Below are 26519 nucleotides of genomic sequence, written 5' to 3'. Positions count from 1 at the left end.
TGTGAGTTCTTACCAAGTGATATTCTTGAAGGGCAAAATAGAAATTACCAAATTGAGGAAAATCCACTGATTTTCCTAGATAAAAATAACAGTCTAAAGCACACATTCTTATCATTTAGCAGAATTCTCACATGTTCTTTAATCATATCCTTGAGTCCCATCTTGAGGGTTTTTTAATTAATGCATACAAGTAGGATGAAGCTAGAGTGAGGAGCAGAACAGTCAGATCTACTGAAATACACTGCTAAGGGGAACAGTGAGAGAGAAAGCCGAGGTCTTCACCATGTGGTTTAACTCTATGGCTGGGGATTGAACTCATACCACAGAGGCTGGTAATAACTTGACAGCACTGAGACTAATTCCTGTGCCACTTGGGAATCCTGCTTTTGAGTTTTATGGCAAAAATGATAATTATATAAAGTCTGAGAATCAAGATTTTTCTTAATTGTATGAGCCCACTGGGATATATTTATTATAGTATATTCATGAATTCTACCACAGAGTTAATTGTGTTAATTTATGAGTAAAATGTGCTTAAAGATTGTGAATTTATAGCTGTTAGAAATCACCAAACATTCTTATATTTTGTGTTCTTTTCTTAGGTTGGAAAATCACCAAAGGACAGGTTATGCCGAAGGGTGAGTCTTCTCCAACAAGTGAACTCACCTTTTATCATTTTGGTGACACATGGAAAAGAGTGAATACTGCATTAAGGAAAGTGGTCATAAACTCTGGCCAGTTTTAATATACATTTCCATATTGTTAGATAGTCTGCTTGAGCATTCACAGGTATTTCAACTTTGGACTGTGGGTAGGAGGATTATGTGCTCATTGCTGTGTATTTAGTTTGTGCTGTGTATTTAGTTTGCCCTGTGTAATGGAAACATCCGTCATCAAACTGGTAGAGATTCAGAAGAGCAGAGAATGACATCAACCTCTGTAATAACCATTTCACAAAGAGGCTTTAAGGCTGGTGATTATGAGCTTTTGCTCAAATTCAGGTACCATAGGTTCCTAGTTTAGAAAAATTAGTGGTTCAAGAACTCTCCTGGTCTACTCTCCGAAAGAGCTATGTGAACAGTTATGTTAGGAATGAAGTTATTAGGAAAACGATGTGACTGGTGCCCTTTTAGGTAACAGACAGAAGCCATCTGTGGCCCAATACTAGTCTGACATTAGTTCACAGGCTTGCAGAGTTTTGTTCAGAGTGCTTTCTTTCCCTAAAAGATAGCCTAGAATATGTCTCCTTGTCCATCAATTGTCTTAGCATGCAACACAAGGAGCAGGAGTCTGGGCTGGCTGTATCCTGTGTCTTTGATGTTACTTAGTTCAGGTGTACAGCCTGACCTGTTATTTATGTATACTGTGAAATGACCCAACCCAGTGAGTCCACACCCAACCCCTTGCATTTGTTTTTTAAGGTAACTTTTAAGATGCTCTGACACTATTAACTAAGGCTACCACGCTGTGCTTGCTGTCCCCACAGCTGATGTTATAACTTCAAGTTTGTGCCTTCGGATCCCTTCATATGTCTTCACCTTTGGCAACCATCCGTTTGCTAGAAGTTTGATTCTTTGTGATCGCATGAAGTTTCTTTTTCTACATTCTTAGTAACTAATGGAGAATATTAATTTTTTTTGAAAATACTAATTTTTAAGTGGATGGTGATATAATCTTTATAGAGCCTAATTTTAAAATTAGTCAAATCTAAAGAAAAAATGTGTTAATGTCTCAACTTTCAAACTCTTATCTTTCTATCCAGTGGGGAAAGTCCATGGCATAGGTGTCCTGGTGTCTGATAAGGACAATAGCAGTTTTGTTGCAGGAGCTGATTATGTCCCTCTGTTTTTAAAAAAAAAAAAAAAAAACAGGATGTGGGGCTAAGTGATACAGCGATGACCTTGTTCCTTGGTTCCTGCCTGGATCTTCTTCAGACTTTAATGGAGGTAAAAGGTGTATTTTTATTCTGACCTGTCTTTAACATAACAAATGTTTTTAAAATCCATAGCTTGAGTATTAGTGTTTTTCATGTATTCATTTCTGTATTTTGACCTTAACAAACAGCAGTGAGGTTTCTCATTAATCTCTGGCATAATCCCAGGAGTGGGGAGAGATACTGGCTTGCATTTTCCTGTTGGTAAACTCCTTGCAGACTCTCATTTTTCCAATTCTGCATGGCTCTCAAATCCTTAGGCAGATGTGAACAGGGACGAGATGCAGATGACTGTCCTGGATACTGAGGATGCATGGCTCAGTGTTGAAGGCCCAATCTCCATAGTGGAACTGGCCCTGGAACAGAAGCACATCCACTACCCACTGGTAGAGCACCACTCTGTCCTCTGTGCCATCCTCTACGCCATCATGAGGTTCTCTCTCAAGACTGTGAAGCCACTCTCCCTTTTTGACAGTAAGGTAAGCACCAGAGATTAGGGAGCAGAGGGCTTAGCAGGCACAGGCAGGGCTCTAACTTGTAGGGGAGGATCACTGGGGAGCAGAAAACCCGCCAGATTCCCTGTTCTTGCAGATTCTTCCTGTGTACTCAGCTGTTTGTTCCTAACAGTCATTTGTTCATCTTTAGGCATAACCTTCCCCCAGGATTTCAGGCATTGAAATACTGTGCTGAGGGGCTCTAGATCCCTTACACAAACTTAACTGCCATATTTACCCTGTCCTTCTCTTGCTTTTCCTCCAGATCTCCCAGGCCTGGTTAGTTTATTAGTAATGGCACTGTGCACTGCCACAAACTAAAAACCTTGATAGTACTAGCTCACTGTCCTTCAGACCTTACATTCATAAATTCATTTCTTGTAAATTCCTCCTTAATTCAGACCTGTCCATTCCAATGTCACTGTGACCCTAGTTCAATCAATGTCTTCTATCGCTGGGCGAATATAGCAGTGCCCAGTTTCTGCAGCCAGAGCTATGCCAGCACACACATAAGCCTCTGCTATGTTCTCCAACTTCACTTTCATCAGTAAAGTTAATAACCTCACCCCTTTTTATAGGATAGGCCTCTGTAGAGAGAAGCCTCCCAAAGAAGATAAGCAGGGTCCTGCCAGGAATGCTCAGCTGCTGCCCAGACTTGTCGTCACATCCTAGGGAAGCAGGCATGCACTCAACAGCTCTGGAATGTTGTCCTCGAGAGGCTTGCCACAGAGCCCATGCTGTTCCTGTGCTGCAGCCACTGTAACATCAGATATTTTGTTGCTGCTAATATTCCTTAAGTGCCTCATCTCTTTAGGAGCCCAACACACACTTCCTGTATTCCAGTAAGAGCTGTTCAAATCACATGAAGTAGTATGCTAAGACTTGAGTTGGCATTGGAGTTTGAAAACCACTCAGTCAGCTGGTGGCAACACTGACAAGTGACAGAACTCGTGATGGATTTGGAGGAATCAGTAACCTAAGGACAGGTTGCACAGAGTGCTGAAGGGGCTAGAATTAACTCCAGTGCTGGGCATTCGCAAGGACCGCTCAATCAGAGATTTTAGACACATAAAGGGAAAATATAAACAAACGAACATTCTAAGAAATCTTTTCTAAAAAGTAACCATAACTTTAGATTCTCAATAGGTGACTTTTGAAAGCAGATGAGAGGTCTAATATTTTCATTTATAAATATAGATTATCTTTCAAGATAAAGTATCTCAATATTCCCCTCAGTACTGAGTATTCCCCTCAACTGTTAGATGAACAGTGGTTGAGTGTGCTCTCAGCTCTATTGAGGGGACCTGAGGCAGTGTGGTTTAAGTTACTAAAACAGAACCTTGGCTTTGCCATTACCAGTAAGAATTAGTTTCTCAATCAGAGGTGACAGCTGTGGGTGAGGTATGGGGAAAAAACTGAGTGGATTGCTGACTACTTCTCACTATAGGGACAAGTAGGTATAGAATGTTCACTCGAAGCTAGATGCTATCTCGGATCATTTACTTGCAGATGACAGAATAGCACCCAGAGATGGTGGGGTTGGTGGACGTGGAAGATCCATCCACCTAGTCTCAGGTCCAACTTTGTTCTGTGATGGATTTCCTGCCAAGGAATTTCTGAAATCCTGGGCTCTGAGACCTTTTTTAAGCAGTTCACAGGGTATTTTTTTGTTTTGTTTTGTTTTTTAAATCAGTATAGGGTTAAGTACTAGTTCTCTGTTAGTGCACAATTAATTATCCTGCTATTTAGTGGCTAAAAGCAAAATGTGCACTATTTTTGTGGGTCAGGAATCTGAGCTTCCCTCACCCAGTCCCTCATGAGAGGGTTAAGGTTTCATCTAAAGGCTGGGCAGGAGCCGTACCTGATGGGAGGGGGGATCCAGTGCCTAGTCACATGTGCTTTTTCATCAGGCAGCTCAGCGCACACTTCCCTCAGAGCCAGTGAGGGAGGTTCAGGCACCCAGGGCAGAAACCACCATCCTTTTGTTGACCAGACTTGGAAGAACATGGTTAACCTGATTGTTTTTGTCAGCAGTGAGTCACCAGCCTACTCCAGGGAAGGGAGTCCAGTGGGAATGAGGACAGGAGGAGGGAAGCCTGAGGCCACATTAATGACAGTCATTAAGTGTCCCCACACTGGGTAATTGTAAAAAAAAAAATCAGTAAAGTGCGATGTTACTGTTCAAGGAACACGAGATCAACTGTAACTTCTTGTTTAAATGAATTTCTAAAATACCCTCCCACCCCATTATTAATCCATATTCAATCAGCTCTTTTCTCTTTAGGGAAAAAATGCATTTTTCAAAGACCTGACTTCAATTCAGTTACTACCTAGTGGGGAAATGGATGCAAATTTTATCTTACTACGACAACAGGTAATTTACAGATACTGGATTTTGATTATGTTTCTTAGGGGAAAAACACTAATACTGTTCTTTAAAGGACAGCCAACGCACTTTTAAAAGCTGATTCCTTTTAACTGATAATTTCAATAGAAAAGCTACTCTAATTAACAGAAAAGTCAATGATTACTTTGACTTGGAAATGGACACTGAGGTATTGCCGTTTCTTTTTCCATTTTTAAGTTCTTACTGAAAGTTGTCAGTGCAGCTGTCCAGGCCCAACATGTAGTCATGAAGGACAAAGATTCCTCAGGGGAAGCACCAATTTCTCCTTTGGGGAACGACCCAGATTGGCCAGCGCTAGCCGTGTATTTGGCCCTTCACCTCCAAGTCAGTGAAGATGTCGTCAGACGGCATTATGTGGGGGAGCTCTACAACTATGGAGTCGACCACTTGGGAGAAGAGGTAATTATGACCCTGTTAATGTACAATTCAGTCAGCAAAAGTCTGTGATAAAACTTTTAGCTTTTCCTTGTTATTCTTAGGTATAGAAACAGTATTTAAAATACAAACTTTAATCACAGCTGGTTCTGGCCCATGTTTAGTAAAACACTCTGGTGTGGCAGGCCTATTCCCTGCAAAGGGTGCAGGGTCCTTCCTCATGGAACTGATAGGGCAGCCAATTTTGTATTAAATGATAAATATGAAAAAACAAACCAAAAAACACCAAACAGGTTCATAAGAAAATGAGCTACTGTAATAGTGGTCTGAGGTGATATTTGAACTCAACACAGCCACCAGCACTCAGAAAATTGGGGTACACAGACCCTGAGGTAAGAACAAGGGTGGGGTGGAAGGTGGCCATTTCGCCCAGTGCATTCAGGGGCCATTAGAGGGTTTTCAATAGTTATGATTTCTCCTAATTCAATTCCCTTTCTTTGCCAAAACCTTAGAAATGAAAATCAGGTGATAAAAAATGTAGGTGATGAGCAGAATCTTGTCATTTAAATGCTAAGTTGGCAGTCATGGCCACAGCTCAAAAATGACCAACCTCTCACTTTGTATTTGCCCTGATTCATCTCCTTAGGCTATTCTCCAGGTTCGTGACAAAGAGGTCCTGGCCTCTCATCTGCTGATGCTGACTGGGCAGAGGCTGGCCCACACGCTCCTGCACACCCAGACAAAGGAAGGCATGGAGCTGCTGGCCAGGCTGCCACCCACTCTCTGCACTTGGCTGAAAGCAGTGGTAAGCGCAACAGGGAGAAGCCAGAAGTGCCTGTTTAATTTTAATTAAGAATTTGTAAAATACTCCGCTCCAAAGAAAAGCATTTTTGTTAGGAAATAACTATCCTGGTAACTTCACTTTAAGAGAAATTGTTGTATATAACTGATGGGTTATTTTTGTGTCCTGTTTGCAGGACTCTCAAGATCTTCGAAACACTGAAGTGCCAATTGCAACAACAGCTAAACTAGTGCATAGAGTCATGGAACTTCTTCCAGAAAAACATGGGCAGTACACTCTAGCCTTGCACCTCATGGAGGCTGTGGAAGCCATATCTATGCCTACTTTATGACACCCAGCTACTGACAACTGTCCAAAGTTGTGGCTGTAATTAGTGCATGGTTATTTTACATAGTAAGATCTGGAATTTTATGGGGTGGAGGGAGTTTGTCTTATTTTGTAAAATAAAAATATATATTACTTTTGAAAAGCAGTCCTGGGTAATTCCACTCCTTGGGTTAATACTAAAGATAAGCAAATACCAGCTATACTGACATTTTACTGTTTCTTTCTAATTGGAGCACTGAATAGTTTCACTGGTAAACTGTTCTTAAAAGATCCTCTATTTCATACTCAAAATGCAATTAAATGTAAGTGTTTTCATAGATAGTGTCCAACAGTAAAAAAAAAAAAAAATTCCCTCTCCTCTAAGAAATGTTGGGGAAATGGTTGTGCTTTCATGGAGCTGCACCTGGAATTCTGGATACTGACAGGCTCCTTCCCAGAGGTCGCACTGCTGCTGTCAGAGGAGGCAGACCTTGTTTGAGGAGGAATTAAGAATCCAAGGTCACCAGAAGAGATAGTAAATGGGGCCCTCAACCTGCTGTTCTTGCAAAATTCAGAATCTGAGATGCAAGCAACACAGCAGAATTAATTATAATGAAGACTTGCTTTTGCCAAGATTGTATCACCAGGTAAATGTGAAAAATGCGTTATTGTGTAAAAATTTTTAAAAGGGCCAAAAATGATAAAAACTTTAACTCCAACTTTGTTTTTCCTACATGTGTTTAGAAATGTCTGCTTCTGGGATTTGGTACTGTTATCTGTTCTTGGGAACATAGAAGAAATGCTCAGTGATGCTACAACTTTAGCAAACCTACCTCATGGCAGTGTTAAGAATATAAAACTAATTTTGTACCCTATAGTGCCTAGAGCAGTCCAAGAGCTGAGTAATTTGTTGATTAAAACCAAATTACAACTAAAGTGCTTTGAGCTTTACAAATACCAGGTATTTGTTAACGGTATGTTTTTGGAATGTAGCCATATAATGCAATTCTTGATATCTCTATCACGGATCACAATTGTTATTCATAGTTACTCACTGTGATACAGTAGTTTGTTTCTTCCTTTCCTTGTAAGAAGCCAACTCTAGCATTTGTACAAAGTTGGAGTGTGTCCTTCATGAATATAAAGAAAAAAGTCTGATGTGTGAGGGTATCCTCGTGTAAAGTAATTTTAAAAATCACATGCAAATAAGAACTTAGCTATTAAACCTTACACTGGGTGAGGAGGGCCTACAATTCTGACTGAGGCTTACTGTAAAGTAGTAACTTTGGTAAGGACCATGAGCCAGTCCTACCGCCGCCTCTGTCCCATCCAGACATTGTCATGATTCCTCATAATGGCAGCTGGCTTTACACAGTCATGTCTACTCACACTCTTTACAAAATCCCTTACAAGTTTGGGAGACTGATCAAAGTTGAAGTCAGGTCCTCACTTTGATTCTGTTATCACTTTTGGAGGCAGGGGTAATTAATAAGCATTTTAGATAAAATTGGTTAAACAAAACATAGTAAGCTGAAATATGGCTCATGGAAATACTAACAAATCACTGAGTCTCTGGTTAGATTTGTAGTCTTAAAATCTGCCATTCACAGAATTTTAGAATTGACTTCTGGGTTGTATTAGAAAAGCAGTTAAATATTTTACTATTTCATCAAGGGCTTTTAAAATAAATCTGATAGGGAGAAAGGGAAAATAACTTTGTACATATTCTGTAATAACAGAGACAAGTAAAGGAATTAGATCTTAAGTGAACAGGTGGTTTCTGAAACAGGCTTTGTTGACTTACTGAGGTGGTTATGGGAAGGCACAAAGCAGCAGCCTTTTCCTAGACAGACTCCAGCCCTCTAAGTCTTTCTCCATTATGCACCTTGTTAAATATCACTGCATACTGCTCAAGGAAAACAAGTGTTCACATAATCTGAACAGAATTCTGCACTACAGGTTATATTTAGAGGAGTCAGAGGAGCACAGCACCATACTTCTAAATGCTTTGTACTTTCGCAAAAGAAATTCACCTTAAATTTTTTTAATGAGTTACATTTAAGTTGCTTTACTTGATGAACTGCAATTTAAACATCACAAAACTCAAATTTAACAAAGCATCATGTCTACTTACAAGTTGCCGTGCTCCATTCCATGAGTAGTGCTCCACAGCAGCAGTGAGGTTCTTTCCCTGTAGGGATAGGGCTCTCTGGCTTCTGCAATTTAGATTTCTGCTGAGTAGGATTAGCCACCCTTAGAAAGACTATAATCCAATATGGAACCGTTTATAGGATTCTCTATTATCTGCTGTAATGTACTGTAAATTAGTAAAATCCTGTATATGCTATTTTGTGTTCAATATTGTGAGCTTCTGTGTATCAGTCAATAAATTTCCAGTTTTCATGTTGTCTTAACATTCACAAATGTATGCAGATTTCTTCCCTCTCATGTATAAAAGAGTAACAAACTTCTTTTTCTTCTTATGCAAAAACAAAATCAATCTCACCTAACTTATCCTGAAAGGGTTGAGGAGACAGAAGGAAATTATTCTTCATCCCTAACGGGTAAGATATCTCTGCCATTCTTCTTCACAACCACCTTTGTCGTATTATACCAATATCAGTCAGTCAGTTCGCAGAAAGCCTTTATTTTTAAACTTTGTAGAACTTAAATAATGTGTCAAAAGAATTTATAAAATATAAAACATTTCTGTTCAGCCACACCTGAAGGCAAGCATGTGCAGTGTACGCTGTCAGTTCATGACCTCCACCTGCTTCTATTTTTCTGCACATATATACATTTTACCTAGTTACAGGAAACACGTTCTGACTCTGACTTTCATCCTTCACTGTCTGCCCTTTCCTTCATTACCTGAACCTTAGACTTTGCCACAGTATTGTGAACAGTCCATCTGAAGTCCTAGTTGGCGCTAGCAGGGCAGGTGGGGGTTCTGTGCAGAGCTGTCCACACCAGTGAGCTGCTACTTTCCAACAACCTCTGCACATCGGGGACAGAGTGTATCTGAAGACTGGGCTGTGTACTTCCAACAACGAGGGCATTTTCCTTTGGTTGTTGGCATGACAACCACTTTATATGAGGACTCTTCACGAATGTCACCACCTGTAAGGAAAGAATTCATGGAAAGTTTTTGACAGGCCACTCACTTGCTGGCCTTAGTCCTTAACTAGATTTGCAGGAGCTCCTTCAAAGTTCACTCCTTCCTGCCCAGGGGAGGCTGTGGGATGCAGCTCCCGTCACATCACTGACTAGGACATTGCGCTGCACAGTATGACTGTTGGGGAGACTGGAAAGCTACCTGAGACAGTATCTGGTTATTCTCAAAGTCACAGAGTTTGTACTAGGGCAGAGCAGGCCTCTCGCTCTTAATCTGGGCAGGATTCAGATAAACTACTTAATTACCAGTTATAAAAAAATCAAATTATAGTGACAACACAGTGTCCCCACTTAAAGCTTGATTTTGTCACAAACAAATTACACTTAATGCACTTAACATAGGAATGAAAGCAAATTATTTTATCAGTGTGATGTCTTAAGTCATAGCACAAAGATAGAATCTTGACATTTTAAAAAGCAAGTTAAACCAGAAACTAGGCCAGTCACTGCTGCCAGGCCTCAAATTTAAAGTGATGCCTCCAAATCGACCTCCTACCTCCTGCTGGTGCCTAGAGCTATTATGAAAAACACAGGCAGCATCACTTTCCCCAGATATCTACATGTTGCTATCAGCATCACTTTGCCTTCACTTCCACTCAAGAAATGAGTCAGGTTGAGAATAACACCCCATCAACTACAGAAACACTGTTTTTGAGAAAGTTCAATAAAACAACCTCATTAAAAATGGCTAATCATTTAATTTGGGGTGTGCACAGTGTATTTTAGAATCAACATGGAAGAGCAGCAGGGCTGGGCAGTACTAGCACATCACCAACCAGAGAAGCCAAATGGAGTGAGGCCACCAACTTCAAACATAGTGATATTCAGTCCCAAGACAAGAAGGAACATCTCTTCTACCCTACCCGGTCATTCCCGAGACTATCAGGTAAGACTCCATGAGCTGCTTTAGAAAGTTGACCACTGTCTCAATCTTTGTGCAATGACTTAAGACATCAGACTGATAACATGATGTCTAAACACCTGCTTTAGAACACATGAAGTCCACTGGAAAGTTGAGCAGGACCTGTCATTACCACAAGTTCTCCAGGAAACACCTGAAGAATACTCTTCCCTACCTCCTCACCTTCTAAGTTGATTAGGAATGTCCCTTTAAGCTCAATTGCATCTGCAGGCAGTGCTCGTGGTTCCTGAGAAAGCAAAGTTGTCTGGGAAGCCATCATCAGTTCATTCAACTGAGAGGTGCTAGAAGTCTCCTCAGCTTGCAGCATCTGGGCACAAGCAGTTAAAAGTTACCCACTGAACTACCATAAACTGGGGTTATAGAAACAGACATTGTGAATTCTTGTGGTTAGCAAGCAACGCTCCTGGGCCCGTACTATTAAATATGTCAATTCTCACTATAAAAGTTTTTTTTTTAAGATTTATTTATGCATACAGAACTGGGATACAGGCCAGAGGTGGTAAGAGGCTTCATCAGAGACAGAGTGGGGAGCAGAACAGGCAGATCAACAAGGTACACTGCTGAGGGGAGCAATGGGTGGGCCAGGAGAGGTCTACCACACTATGTAGATCACCTCAGGGGCAGGCGGGGATCAAACTCATGCTGAAGTAGCTTTAGCTTCTTAATGCAGTTTTTTCATCTGCTACACCACCAGGGAGGGCCTACTATAAAAGGTTTTAAGTGAAAATGTCCAACAGTAATGACTATAAAAGTGCTGTGTCAGGTATGTCCGATTTGCTAAATGCTAAGTTTTCATTATTTCTCAATACAACACACTGTTGGTTGTCCACACTTCACTAAGAGATGGGCCCAGAGAAATGAAGCTATTCAGGTTCCTCACCAACAGCTGGGGGAGCTGCAGTCTAGCCCCTCAAGCCCATCCTGACCCACTTCCTGCTTGCTGCACTAGAGAGGTGTGGAGATGCTATCTGAGCAAGCACACTGGTAGGTGAAGCTGCACAAGACACAGAACTCTCAAGCTCACTGATTTGAGTGTTTGCCGCTAACACTTATGTATTTTTCACTACAGTTTTAATCTTCAAAATGAGTATGAGCTAAGTAATGTAGACAGTTCTTCCAAGCAGTTCATGGGAAACTGGAGATTCAACAAGATTACTTTGGTTTTAACCAACTCATGCAATTAGTAATCAAGACTGCCTCTGACAGCTACTTTGAGATATAAAACATGAATATATTTTCTCTATGTTTTATACAAAGTATTTCTTCTCAATATGGATGATGCAAACAAGCTGTATTCTTTTCAGTTTATTACTTGGAAATAAGAAGTCAAATGGACGTGACATGTAGGGAAGCAGTGATCTACGAGGTCCTAGTTCCAAAGGTCCTCACTTTGCTCAAACAATGAAAAGGCCAGAACTTACCAATTTGGACATTCTGAAATGTGACTATCATGTCAAAATGCCCTGTGATGTGATCAATAACCTCATACCTACCAGCTATTTTAAGTCTCAACTCTTACCAACCAGATGCAAAATTCATTTTTTTTAAACTAGTAGAGCTTTTAAAATGTCTACTGCCAATTTTCTTTTGAAGCTCTAAAACTGAGAGCTTCAAGAGAAGCTCAAGAGAGAATTTTTGAGTGAAATGTTAAGTGAGAAGCCAATCTTACCAAATTGGTAAGCGCTGGCCTTTTCATTGTTTGAGCAAAGTGAGGACCTTTGGAACTAGGACCTCGTGGATCACTGCTTCCCTACATGTCACGTCCATTTGACTTCTTATTTCCAAGAGAAGCTCAAGAGAGAATTTTTGAGTGAAATGTTAAGTGAGAAGCCAATCTGATCAATCAACTGCTAAGAATTCTAAGAAGAAATTTTGATGGCTCTTTTAGAAATAAAGTAGATGACTAACTTGCTGGAGCAATTAAATTTCTCCACATCTCATGAGGAAAAGGTGGAACAAATCCTTTGGTTTATTCTGAATATGGTCCAGATGGACAAAATTTTCAGAAAGTCAGTTCCTTACTACCAAACACCCCCTTTGTATGTCTTCTGATATTACTGCTAGGAGTTTCTATGTCACCACTATGCTAAGCAGTCCTGAGAGCTTGCACTGCTGTACAACTTTATTACACCTTCCTGGTCCCAGCTTGTAAATAGCACCAGAGTACGTGTGTTTTGGAAGGGAAAGGAGCACTGAGAAGCAGAACACAAGGAATCAGTGTCAGAAGTATCAGAAGACAGAAATACTGATTTCCATATTGAAGAAAAATCGTACACAAGGATTTTTAACAACAAATTTCAGTTGCAGTTGTGTCATACTAACACCAGTTCCAAGGGCACCAACTACTGCTCACCTCTATTATCTCAAAAAGCAGCCCAGGCTCAATCACAATGATAACTTCGTACTCAGCTGCGTTCTTGCCAGGGATGCTTCCGAGGAAGGAGTCCCGCATTGCACACGCACTCTCCATGGCCTCCTCCAAGCCCGGCTTCTTCCAAATGGAGCTTGTGCGGATCCACCCAGTACGGAACACACTCTTGGGCTCTTAAAAAAAGGAAACACATTGACATGGATTCTAATCTGTAATAAACCAGTAATCACCAAATACTTTCTATCCATGGGAAGTCAGAAGTTTTATTTATAGTAATCATGTGACAAAAGATCATGGAGCCACCCTAACTGCCATCAGCATTGGGAAATAATTATGTTACATTTAAGAAGAATAAACTACAGAGATCACAAGGCGAAAAGAAGCCTCCCAATACCTTCTAGATAGAAAGATGAAGTTTCTTTTTAAAACGTCTGTAGTTTTTTATTTTCTGTAATTTTAATCAGAGAGAGTAAACTATTAATAAAGTTACTTTTTTAAAAGAGGTAATTTTAATAATGGATATGATTAATTTGAATAACATTTTTTAAAATATTAAAAGACACATGTTACTTTTGGAGGCACTATGTTTTAATGAGACCAAAAATACACAGGTATTTAATGGCAATTTCTCAATGTAGCCAAGCTGCTACTATACTATATTTCACTGTAAGGTGGCCCAAGGGCCATTCTGAATCTGCAGTCAGGGCCAGAAACTACAGAATGGTCTCAAGCAGCAGGCCACAGAGCACTCACCGTGGATGAATAAGGACCTCTTGATATGAAGTAGATGACACTGGAAGTTGTATCCTTGTCAGGAACTTTTCACTTAGAGAAAAAATCAAGTATCCTTACCTTTGATATAAGGTATGTGCTGGAACACCTCTTCAGCCAGGTGAGGAAGAATGGGAGCAAAAGAACGAACGATCACATCCAAAATCTCAGCTAGTACAGTCTGACAAGAGCGTCTCTTGGGCTCATCTGCATTTTCACAGTAAAGCCTAGTAAAGAAAAACCAGTTTCAGCAGTTGACATACAACTACTTGTACGTCAAGTCTGCCAATCTTGCTATGGCTATCAATTCTATGGCTTTAGTCCTCTTTTAATCAAAAAGCAAAATAGTCTATCACAGTTTTTTTTGAATAAGCTCTTCTATTCAACTTCATTCCTCCCAGGACAGCCAGTATCCTCAACAACTCAGCTGTTGTACATTGTCTGATCTGCTTTTCAGCTAGAGGGCAACAAGCCTTGAGGACTCACAGTACAACCAGCCAGTGGATCGATGCCCAATTACTGAAAAGGGGAGCTGGGAGTTGCAGTTCCTACATGAAGTGACTTGGGACTGGCACTCCTCACTGGCCTAGTTGTCTAAAGACAGTGCCATCTCTGTTTACAATGTAAAGTCAGCTCCATGCACCCTCTGGAAGAACGTTACTGTCACTATGATATTACTGCAGTAGTAACTGCCTGTATGCCTTCCGACCAACCTCCCAAGATTTGCAAGTACACACTGTTCCTGTATTAGCAGCTCTTACTGAGCACTGACTACCAAGCAGCATTAAGTGCATAATCTGTTTTCATTCTCATCACAAAAAGAGTATTAGCAACATCAACGTACAGCTAAAGCATCTTTGGATAAGATGCCCCAAGTCACCAAGCTGTTGAGGGGCGGGGCAGATACCTGTTCAGTGGGGGTGCCCAGCTCCCAGACCCATGAGTCTTGCTGCTTGCCCCACTAACCACTGAGTCTCAGCAGCCACAGAAGCAGACACTCACATATTTTTTGGCCCTTAAATACCCAAGTCATACATACCGATCTTTGATTATGCTGAAGTAAAAGTTAGAGAGTTCTCTGGTATAAAATGCTTGCAACAGTCGAATAACTTTTCCAAAATCGTATTGTTTGTAGGAATCATTAATCTAGGGGACAAAGCCAAAAACATTTGGAAGGTGAGATAAGAAGTGAAAAAGCAAGTCATTAGTAAAACATTCTTTTTAAAATATGTAGAAATGAATGGGGCCTCCTTGGCGACACAAGGGGTTAAGTCTCAGCACTATGAAGCTATCCACAGCCATAGGAGCATGAATTCAATCCCTGGCCAGGGAGCTGACCCGCATGGCACAGACCTCTCCTCCCTTACCCACTGCTCCCCTCAGCAGTATATTTCAGTGGTTCCACCTGTTTTGAGCCCCACCCTGGTGAATCCTCTTACTCTCTGACCTACACTCCAGCTCTTACATGCATAAATTAACCTTTAAAATAAATAAAATATGTGTAAGTGATGGATGGGAAAATACAAAACAGATAAGGTGCAAGAACTATTAAAGGTTTTCTATGCGTCATTTCTGGGCATCAAGTTTGGCCACCCTTAGAAGGTACTGACTAGTCTCCTGTGGAAACCACACACTCATCCAAGGAAAAGACAAGTTTTAAATGATGAAATCATACCACTTAGGATCAAATGAGGAGGTAATATTCCCTCAGTTATGCGTGGAAAGTAAAACTGGACAAACATCTGCATCCCCCTAACTTGAAGGTATAAGAAAGCAGCTACACTTCCACTTTTTGAGAAAACACAAATTAATCTTCAAAGTCACAGAGCAGTCATTTCACTTCTGTGTCTTGAGGGGTACATCTGCAAATAAATGAATCACAACCCCACTGCTTCCTGGCAGAGGAGAGCTCATCCTCAGAGAAACACGATAGGAGGGGCGGCCTGGGCCTACTGTTACCACCAGCATTCTCTAGTCACAAGAGACTAGAAGGAGATCGCCAGACTTTACATGCAAGAGTGACATACGGATGTGTGGCATTTGTCAAGTTCAGCTTTTCTCAGAGCTGTAGCTACAATGTCTAGTCAGTCTTATCCACCAGGCGACAAAGATTTCAAAGTACAAAACATACAATAGTGCTAGCTTTCTATTTCCTACAAGGTTACTGATTCATACTTACCTTGTTTGCCAAATCCTGCAGCAAGTGCAACATGTACTGGTCAATGACATACATGTCGCTAACTGGGACAGAATCTCTCTCTGGGTTGAAACCAGCCACATTTCCCAAAAGGAAGCGGAGTGTATTCCTAAGCTATTGATATTGAGAAAAAAATAAGCAGTCAAAAACAAAAAAATAAGACTTTCAATTCCTACTTAAAAGTTTTAATTCGCCAATTTTTATTCAACATGTTTCTTTATGGGATACTTTTCAAATTTTATCATCCCTAAATAAGACTAAAAATGCAACAAAACAAAACCCTCATTTCAACAGCCCACTTAAAAGAAACCACCTCTGGACATTATACATAAAGGCTGAATTTTCATTATTTCTTTATACCCTTAAGCACCTCTCAGTGGCCCAGTTTATTCACTGAGAGTATAAACTATGTAGGTGAAAATAAAGATAAATGGAATAAACATGAAAGTTTGTTGAACACATCGCGTATTGTTTTTACATGAATTAGTGTTATGAGTTTTTTTAAGTAAATTAACGGTATTTTTAAACCCAACATATGGAAAACTCAATCAGAATTACAGTGGCAAGCTGCAAACACGCCTCATTTACTTTAATAATGGCTGAGTAAACGTTTGTATTTAGAAGTACAAGTAATGACCCTGACCTTGCTAATATCATCTCTGGCAGCATTAAGTGCAGATGGACCAATCGTCACCTCAGTGAAGACATTGGACTCGGCCACCCACCAGCGAAGGACATCAGCTCCATAGGGAGGGTCTTTGGTTTGGTCCTTTTGGTTGAGGGGAAAAAAGAAACAAATGACTTTCACTCAAATATTTTAGGTGTGTTTCCTATGCAGAAATGTTTGAGCACAATCTGAGCATAAATATATCTGTACTGTAATGAATAAAGACTACATCCTCAGCAGCCCGGCTGCCCGGGAAGTGTGACAGGCTGGAGACAAGCCCACTCACCAGCCCTGCTCACCCAGATGCTGGCACCTGTCTCGGCCCTCGCCCTGTCTGTACCTGCCTGTTACAGCGGGTACTTGGAGCTCCGCCTTTCCTCTCACAGTGCTCAGCAGCAATTACAGAGACACCATTACTGGGCATGAAGGCAGTAAAAAGCCAAAGGAGTAAAAATAACAGACAAAAGCTTTCTGAAAGTATGTCTAAAATAAACCTAGCTATCAGCATCCCAGATCTGATGTTTATTAACAAGTTATTTTTAAGTTTATTAGAGAGTGCACACTCCAAAAACATAATAACACATGCATCTAGAAAACGGCAGTTATTTCCACTGAAGCATAAAACTAGGGCTTATACATTTTAATAGCTCAAACAATTAAAAAAGGAATACACTGGGTCAGGATCTGAGATTCAGACTTGAAATGAGGAATGAGCCAAAGCCTAGTGCCTCCTTTAGTCAAGTCACGTGTTTTTTTTTTTTGGTTTTGTTTTCAATTTTATTTATTTTACACCATATTTTTTTTTCCTTTTTCTTTAACAATGAGTAGCTATCCTGAGGCTTAAAAGCTTAAAAAAAGAAAAGAAACCTTCAGGTAACTACCTACTTTTCCCCCATTGATGACAACATCAGGGTCAATGACATTCCCGAGAGACTTGGACATCTTCTCTCCCTTTTCTCCTAAGGTGAATCCATGCACCACCACAGTCCTAAGATGACAACCAGATGATGCAATAGCTTAAAAAGAGTATCTGAATTTGACATGAAAATAAGGTTAGTTAGATTATTCTGGATAGATTTCTATGATTTTTTACAAGGACGGCTATTTCTCAGCAGCATATTTATCATGATTGCTAAACAGCACCATTTCTAATCAAAGGAACATTTTAGATGATTACATTCACTGAGAAAAATTTCCTGATCATCTATGCTCACTGATTTTGATCATTAAAACTAACAAGGAAAAATTATGTTTCCAAAAGGACAGCAATCAATTTGAAATTACCCTGAAAAGACAACCTAAGAAAAATGTCTGCTGTTCTGTTGGTTTTTAAAAACAGCTACAAGAAACAAACATGAAAAGATTCTGGAGTGGGCTACTGCAAGATAGGAAACTATCAAACTATTGAAGACTCTTTCTGACTAGAATGTCTATCTGCACATTTGAATAAGGAAAGCTATTATAAAGAATCCCTAATGTACTAGAATCATAAAGCAATGTTTCCATTCCTTAGCTGTTCTGTGGGCACTACACAGGTAAGGCTGTGGAGCTCAGCTCCTCATCGCCCCAGAGCACCCCATTCTCCATATTTGAGCTCCAGGCTTCCTTTCTCCAAATCCCCTCTTTCCACGCAGAGGTCCCTCCTCCAGGAGTGGTAATCCATATACTTCTCTGTAATACCATCACCATTTTTACTTTAACTTCATTATTCTCAGGACACAGGTATGTAAACTAGTTAGGACAGTGTCTGTTGTGTGTTACTCAGCACAAGGCCTCACGTGGTGAGAGGCCAGGAGCCAGTGGTTTGTGAGCTGACTGGTTTCATTCAGGGAGAGACTTACTTAAAAGGTGCTTGTTTCCTTGCAGCCACACTTGTTAACAAGGAAGACTGAAACCAACCCCCAAGTTGGTCTTTTCCTTCCAAATACAAATCTGCTCTTTGTTCAGAACCTTAAAAAAACAAGGAAAGGTAAGTTATAGTAACACATGTAAGATATAGTAACATATCATCTTAATTGATGTATACTGCTATGCCCAATACCTTATTATATTCACAGGCAGTTATCCTCACTGCCAATTTATTCATCAAGATAAAGAGAATAAACCTGGCAAACAGTTTCCCAAACCAGATAACTAAAACACCACCTAAATTAGGAACTACTTAATAATTATCAGTATTCCCAGAGAAATCCTTTATGCAAATAAAGTATTATTAACTAAAGAAAAATTTGCTGAGCAGCAAATAATTTTATGTTAATTCATTTGACTTTCACAGTACTTTTATGATCCTAATATTACAGATGATGAAAAGTAAATACAGTATTTTGATACAGCTATAATCAAAGAGCTGATTAATGACAGAAAATGGGTGGAAATCCTTTCTTGATATAAGGAAATACACAGTAGAAAAGGATCCCTACCCCTTATCATTGCTTTGTTGTAAAGTGCCTACTTCTGGCCTACTGTGTGAGCATTGACAGTCCACAACTATGAGTCAGACTGAAGTTCTGACATCCTGGAGAAACACTTGCTAAAAGCCTTGACCCAAAATAACTCTAAAAAGCAAGAGTTTTAAAGCACCTCAAATCTTTGCTAGCTCTAGTTTCTTTAATTTTAAGAAAACTTGCTGCCTTAGGACTTCTAGTTCTCAGGATGAAAGCATGTGAAGCTGCCTGGGGCCAGAGCCTAGAGCAGCAAATAGGGGGGCCCAGCCTGACCTTTCACTTCCATTTCCTCTTCACCAAGTGAGGAAAATGCTAAAATTTACTTGCCAGGTTGTTGTAGGGGTTAAAGTAGTACTATAATATGTTTCAATGCTTAATACACAGCAAACATTCAGTAAATGTTAATTATTAAGGTATATCATAAAGGGCACTCTGGTATCTCCTTATGGAGAATTATTAAGTCTTTCTGGTATATTTTTTCAAACATTTTTTCTATTCAAGAATATTTGCAAAAATATTCATTTTCCTTAAGCTATTTTAAAAATAACTGCCTGTGAGCCTCTCCTAGAATATATATACATTAACATCTGACTAAAATGAGCCCATTCAATAATAGCACAACATAAAAGTATGTATCACATCCAAAAAAACCAAGTAGTAAAATGCAAACAGCTAATTTATCGTAAGTGTCAAGTCTCAGTATCTTTTCCTGCTTGAAATATACTGAATTCATTTAACTTAGCAAAAGAAAAATATAAACCTAAAAAAGAGGAGTAACCCCAGAAAACTTCTAAAGGCAAGATTCTTTCAGTGGAGAAGTAGTTTTATGACAGCAAAAGCTCTGGGCAGAAAACAAGAAAAATAATGCTTGTAGAACTTACAAGTGAAGATGAGAAATTTGTCTTGGACAGTAAAAATATTTAAGGTACAGTCAAATTCAAAGACTGGCACACTGATTATTATAAAATCTCATATAATTAACTATTGGGTCTATTTTCAATTCTAACAAACTTATATTAGCAATGCTTTTTATTTTTTTCCTAACAAAAGAACATTTTCACTTTAGAAAATATGTAAAATGGTAAGTTCAAGAAAATCAGTCCCAATGCCTAGAGACAGTCCCTTTACTTCAACATATTTCTTTCTAGTTATTTTATCTATGTAGACAAACATTTACTAGCACTTGCAAGACATTGAATCCTGCTTTTTGATATTCTCCACTTTTTACTTTTTGTGTATATTTTTAAGATGTGTTTATTTATGCATACAAGAGCTGGGGTGTAGGCCAGCGGTACAGGGGTTGAGAGGGTTCACCAGAGATAGAATGAAGAGCACAACAGGAAAGATCTACTGAAATACACTGCTGAAGGGCACAGCAGAGGAGACAGGAGAGGTCTGCTGTGCCATGTGGGTCACTTCCCTGGCTGGGGATCAAACTCGTGCTGAGGTGGCTTCAGATACCTTCACAGTGCTACAACTTAACTCCTTCTGCCACCACCACCAGGGAGGGCCATCCTATCTGATTTTTCCAGAAAAGGATTCCTTTAACTGCCCAAAGGATTGAAAACTACCTCAAACATTTTTATATCTAACGCTAAATACTAACAATTTAAACCAAACTATTTACTAAATTTCTAAAATATAATTATTTTTGAAATTAGGCTATTTTTAAAGCAGTATTGTATATGTATTAGGTGGCCAAACTTTAAAAGTCATTTGTAAATCTAAACTATGGGCTTAAATTCCTATTTAAAACAATGGATCATGTCTATTCAAGCTATTTTTCACTTAAAAAAATTTTTTTGAAGCAAAGGATGATGATTTACCAACTATCTCCACGTAGTATAATGTGACATTACAAGAAGAAAAGACTAATCAGTTATTAATAGGATAAAAAGAAATTTTCTTCGTAAATTATACTGCCTATAAATATTCTGGCATTTATGTTATTTTAAGAAACCATGTGAGTCTCAAGTAGTTCATTAATAAAATGAGGAACAAAATACTGGTAACATTACCGGATGTTTCCACTATAGTACTGGTAGATCAGGAACTACCAACTATTTGTATCAGTGCAAATAATATCAGTATTAATTATAAAAGTTTCTGATCTAGGGCCCTCCCTGGTGGCGCAGCGGGTTAAAGCACTGCCCTAAAAAGCTAAAGCCACTTCCACATGAGTTCCATCACCGCCTGCCCCAAGGTGACCACATGGTGTGGCAGACCTCTCCTGACCCGCCTGCTGCTCCCCTCAGCAGTGTACTTCATCTATCTGCCTGTTCTGCTACCCACTCCGTATGTGGTGAATCCTATCACCGTCCCTGCACCTCTGGCCTGTATGCAGTTCTGTATCCATAAATAAATAAATTTAAAAAAAAATTTTGAATCTGACTAGTTCAGTAGCTGAAGGGATGAGTGCACTGTGGTACACCCAGACCATTCAGCACAGAGAAAAGAAAAAAGCTATCAAGTCAGGAAAAGGCATGAGTTCCCCTGCATACTTGAGACAATCCAAGAAAGGTACACACTAGGTGACTGCAGCTAGGAGACATTCAGGGAACGGGCAAAAGCACTGCGTGGAAAGATCAGTGTTGGCAAGGCTAGTAGGAAGGAAGGATGAAAGGAGGTAAGGTTGCATAGAACTATAATGACAGGTACATATCATTACACATGTACTGAGTCAACAATTAACTCCATGTCAACCATGAACACTTGGCACTAGTGATCTGTCAATGCCAGTTTAACTATAATCAGTGGACCCCTTTGGTGCAGGATGTTTACTTTGCTGCTATAGCAAAGGAGGCATAAGGGGACAGGAGCTCTACAATCCACTGAGACTTGCTATGAACCTAAAGCTGTTCTAAAAAAATACCTAAAATGTATTAACTGTTACAAACAATGCTAAATGCTTAAAGAATATTTTAGAAACATGGTATGACATTACTTATCCCATGATAAACTTAAATATGTCACTGTCTTCCAGAAAGACTGAGTTTTAATTTACTAAGTTCTCTTGACCTTGAATTCATAACAAGACCGGTACTGGACCTGATATCAAATTCATTAAGTCAAATCTCTTTCTACTGTAAATGCTGTCAGTAAAAAGTGAAACCAGTTATGTATGTTACATAATCACTAAAATCATCTTGTTAAACATTAGTAGTGAAGCAGGAAGTTGTTTGGAGTCTGCTGCTCGCCCACAGAGTAGCTACAGCTATCTTGACCCCCTTCTCAAGCAATAAAGTTGATGACATAGATGGGGTGACAAGCTTCCCCATACAAACTGAGTAAAGCCTTACCATCTCTGCAACTGGGGACTCAGACTTTTGGGGAGTTAGCCTGATGAGCCTGTCAATGTGACAAATATACCTCTCCACCTCTGACTGCTACCTGATTTCCTGGGAAACTGCTGAAACAGAAGCTCAATAGTGCAAAGGAACTGGAACAGAAGGCAGAGAATCTGACTGAGCTGTTGTGACCCTCACCTAATTTATGCTGATTCCAACTCACTGCTTCTTCTGAAAATTGATGGCTCAGACTATTCAGTGATTTCCAAACTTTTGTAGAACTAGGGTTTTGGGGTTGCCAGAGTCAACACAGTAGAGACAAGAGAGAAGATTCCCATTTTTTATCCACTTTATGCATTGTGATTTTATGTAAAATCTCACTCATGAACACGCAATCACCAGATTAATAACCTCCATGGGCCCTTCCAGATATAATATTGTAGCAACCAAAAAAATTAGTTTTCCAGATAAAGCCAAAAAAATGAGTTGATTATAAGAGATTCTTCTAAGCGACATTCATGTGTTTTCAGAAGTGTTTGAGTGGTACTGATGACAACACAGTCATTTAAAATTACCTGGAAGAACATGAGACCATGAAGTTCCACTGTCAAACCAGATATCCAAAATGTCCTGACCTGGAACATATTCCAAGGCATCATGGCCACCAACCTAGACAACGTAAAAGCATTTTAATTACCCAAAGTTCACAATAGATATATAGTAAATACCACCAGTTAATTCATATTTTTAAGTGGAATTCAGAACATCAAACATTTTCATCTAAGTTCAGTTACTCCAAATGCATGTACAAGGGACTTGGTAATTTAATTACACTTTTCCCAGTGTAACTATGAACTGACCTGATTTTCTTGAAATTAATCTTCCAATTTGGATTTTTTTTTTTTTTGATATGTGATACAGGACCTATAGTTCCAGAACTTGACACTGCTCTCAGGGTGACTGAACAGTTACAATCTACAGGGGTCCTCATCAAGGTAACCAGTAACCTTACATTATATACCAAGCTTCTTCAACAACACAAAAGTGTTTACTCTCAACTGTGTTGGTTCTCTATGGGGATTAAACTCATTTACTTTACATGACAATGTAAGTACCTTTTAGCTCCAAACCATCACTCATGTTGTTATGAAGTCATGTAAGGCACCCAGGAACTCACCTGTGCTAAGACTGCCTCGGGAAGAAGCTTCTCAGGAGGAAGAGTCCACCAGACACCACTGCCATGTTCTTCCACCAATTTGATAACATGCTCAATGGTTTGGCTATGTTGAGGGGACAAAACAGAATCGTTGAACTACTTTAACATTGAACATTTTGTTTATTTTAATAAAGTTTGTAAAATTTACTTACAAAGCTTAATTTACTTTATGAAAGTAAATTAAACAAATTTAATTTACATGACACATTCCTGACACCTGTATTCCTACAACTGGTTCTATTATCCCATATACTTGTAGGGCCCCTCACTGCTCACAGGACTAAATCCAAATCCTTAAGGCGATGCCACCAAGAGCTCAGAGAAACACATCCAGAACTGTATTCTGATCTCCACTTTTTATAAACAGGACAAGGCACAAGTCTGATTCTTTTTTTTTTTTAAAGATTTATCTATTTGTGCATACAGAACTGGGGTACAGATCAGAGGCCCAGGGGCGGCAAAAGGCCTCACCAGAGACAAAGTGGGGAGCAGAACAGGCAGATCGACGAAGTACACTGCTGAGGGGAGCAGCGGGCAGGTCAGGAGAGGTCTGCCACGCCATGTGGTCACCTCCGGGGCAGGCGGGAATCGAACTCATGCGGAAGTGGCTTTAGATTCTCAGTACTGTGCTTTAAACCGCTGCGCCACCAGGGAGGGCCACAAGTTTGATTCTTGATGGCCAAAGGACCATCACTGAGTCACATACAATTTCAGAGGTTTGGTTGTCTGGTTATTAAAAATGCTACAATTCATTTGTTTTAAAAAATATTCAATGGGAGCCCTCCCTGGTGGTGCAACGGGTTAAAGCACAGCACTTTGAAGCTATTGCAGCCACTATAGCACAAGTTTGATCCCTGGCCAGGGGGGTGACCCACATGGCACAGCAGATCTCTCCTGATCTGCCTACTGCTCCCCTCAGCAGTGTATTTCAGTCAGCCTTTCTGCTCCCCACTCTGTCTCTGGTGAATCCTATCACCCCCATAAATCTGTATGTATAAAAAATCACCCCCCCAGTTCTGTATGCATAAATAAATAAATCTTTAAAAAAATTTCAATGAGCATCTCCAATGTCTCGTACATGGCTGCAGACATCAGAGCTACAGCAGTGGGCAAGGCAGGTAAATCCCCTGGCCTGGAGGAACTTCCACTCAGTGACCCTACACACTTCCTCAGAGTGACTGCAAACTAAAGAGATGGTCCAGCAACACCCAGCACAGTGCCTCACAACAGAAAGCCAACAAATGCACATCAAATGAATACTGAAGTTAATTGCTTTGGGAAGAAGTAGTTATCAGTTATTTGAAAAACTTGGAAATATGTACACAAGTATTCTCACAGGAACAACATACTTTTGATTTATTATCATAATTTCATGACAGCACAATTTCCTCCAGTTGCTTCCATGGAAGGTCAGGTTTCACACAACCATGGTCTTGGAGCCACACAAGTTTGGCACAATTCCTGACTCACCACTGACCAGCATCGAGCATTTCTGTACCTCAGTCTGTAAAACCCCAGAGTACCATTAAGAGGGAGATATCAACCAAGTTTACATATGAAGTGCCTTGAGAAATGTCTAGTACACATTAATAAGTATTATGTAAACATTATGTATTCTTTGAAGTCAGGTCAATTTAGACAGTTAATTTTGCTGATCAAATTATCAAAACACATGTCCACAGTAATATTTGAAGATTAAAATATACATACAAGAGCTAACACTGAATCATCCTTTCTTTCACACTATCAATGCAAGTAACTAAGCTTAACTGTAAACCCACAGGAGTTCACAGAAATGGAGAAAATAAGTCTCTCATCTGGATCTGCTTCTTATTAACAACATGGGTGATTTTTAAAATCTATCTGGGGCTGAAAAGTCACAAATAAAATAAAGTGTTTATGAAAAAACTGTTGTGGGAAGCAAAAATCAAATTTGAATTATAATTAAACATGCTCTATACATTGAGATGTGAAATAAAAGTTGGTATGCTATGGAAAATAGATCAAAAAGTATAATGCTACCAGTACCCACTAAAAGAAACTAAAAAAATGTTAAAATGGGCATAAATCCATATTTCTGGTATAGTCACACATTTTAGCTGGACTTTAACAGTAAGATAAACTTCTGTGATAGGAGACCATAAAAACTGCAATAAATAGTTATATGATAATATTTAGTTACATATTACTGTTTTATATAGTTTGCACAGAACATTTTATCAGTCAAGAAAATATGAATATACTATAATAAAAAATCTGAATAAGCTTAATGCTATTCCAAAGAGAAATTTAAAAAGATACTAGCTAAGTAAATTTACACGTACACAATTACCCAGATATGCTATTCATACCAATTATACATTTTCATCAAGAAGAATGCTTCTGAATGTGTCATTTTACCTTTTTCTTCTTGCAATTGCAAATTTAGTGAAAAATGAAATGAAGAAATAAAAAAGTTTTAAATGTGTTGGAAATAAAATGATAAAAAGTAAATGCAAATGGCTCAAATTTGTTAATTTAGCAAATGATGTAAAGATGCTAGTATTATTATTAATCAAAATAAAAGCTTGTGTGAATACCATACATTACGCTTTTCAATGCACTTCAAAAGTACTCTTAACTGAATTCACAGAAAAAACACTTTAGTAGCTGTTGATAGAAATGTTCCTGGACTGTGGGGCTCCTTCAATCAAGAAACTCAGCAAGTGGCAAAGTTAAAGCCAGGCCCTGACACTGCTAAATTCACTGGATCAATTCACTGGATACCTCCCTTTTCAGCCTCCCTAACTCTTCTATAAAGATAATTATTGCTCTGTGAACTCACAGTCCTTGTCTCTTGGAGTTTATTGGTAATAAGCAAAGGCAAAACACTTTCTGCCCATCATAGCAAGACCGTGAACCAGAGATGAAGACGGGCCTTGAGTCCCAGGAAATAAGTGTTGACTGAGCAAGCACCAAGTCCAAAGACCAACTTCTACCAGTGACTTATTAAAAACTGACTTATTAAAAACTTAGCTTCAGTTTCTATGAACACAGGCTAACACTGAAAAGAAGAGGATATGTGAAAAACTTTTAGTTTTGAAAAAGTACTTAATATTTTACTCAACTTGACAACCATAGGGGATACTTACCCATCCACTTTACAATATCAAA

At 39.3% G+C, this 26519-nt stretch overlaps 2 protein-coding genes across 2 annotated transcripts in view; one reads left to right on the top strand and one right to left on the bottom strand.

Moving 5' to 3' along the window:
- RAB3GAP2 (RAB3 GTPase activating protein subunit 2 (non-catalytic)) overlaps nt 1-8827 on the top strand; it is a 77076-nt gene extending 68249 nt beyond the window's left edge. Inside the window, exons 29-35 of the mRNA XM_004685444.2 lie at nt 603-638; nt 1872-1946; nt 2194-2412; nt 4712-4801; nt 5012-5233; nt 5856-6014; nt 6187-8827. Coding sequence (XP_004685501.1) covers nt 603-638; nt 1872-1946; nt 2194-2412; nt 4712-4801; nt 5012-5233; nt 5856-6014; nt 6187-6342 — 957 coding nt within the window. The 3' untranslated portion in view covers nt 6343-8827. The remainder of the gene's footprint in view (nt 1-602; nt 639-1871; nt 1947-2193; nt 2413-4711; nt 4802-5011; nt 5234-5855; nt 6015-6186) is intronic.
- A 147-nt stretch (nt 8828-8974) lies between these two features.
- IARS2 (isoleucyl-tRNA synthetase 2, mitochondrial) overlaps nt 8975-26519 on the bottom strand; it is a 37779-nt gene continuing 20234 nt past the window's right edge. The window contains exons 13-23 of the mRNA XM_004685445.2: nt 23328-23430; nt 22726-22819; nt 18261-18369; nt 17305-17407; nt 16396-16521; nt 15735-15866; nt 14595-14701; nt 13637-13782; nt 12767-12957; nt 10576-10720; nt 8975-9437 (exon numbers count right to left, since the gene is read on the bottom strand). Of these exons, the coding sequence (XP_004685502.1) occupies nt 9298-9437; nt 10576-10720; nt 12767-12957; nt 13637-13782; nt 14595-14701; nt 15735-15866; nt 16396-16521; nt 17305-17407; nt 18261-18369; nt 22726-22819; nt 23328-23430 (1396 nt within the window). The 3' untranslated portion in view covers nt 8975-9297. The remainder of the gene's footprint in view (nt 9438-10575; nt 10721-12766; nt 12958-13636; nt 13783-14594; nt 14702-15734; nt 15867-16395; nt 16522-17304; nt 17408-18260; nt 18370-22725; nt 22820-23327; nt 23431-26519) is intronic.

The sequence above is a fragment of the Condylura cristata genome, unplaced genomic scaffold (assembly GCF_000260355.1).
Source record: "Condylura cristata isolate star-nosed mole 26May11 unplaced genomic scaffold, ConCri1.0 scaffold00018, whole genome shotgun sequence".
In the NCBI taxonomy this organism is placed as follows: Eukaryota; Metazoa; Chordata; class Mammalia; order Eulipotyphla; family Talpidae; genus Condylura; species Condylura cristata.
This window is presented reverse-complemented; position numbering and strand designations above follow the sequence as displayed.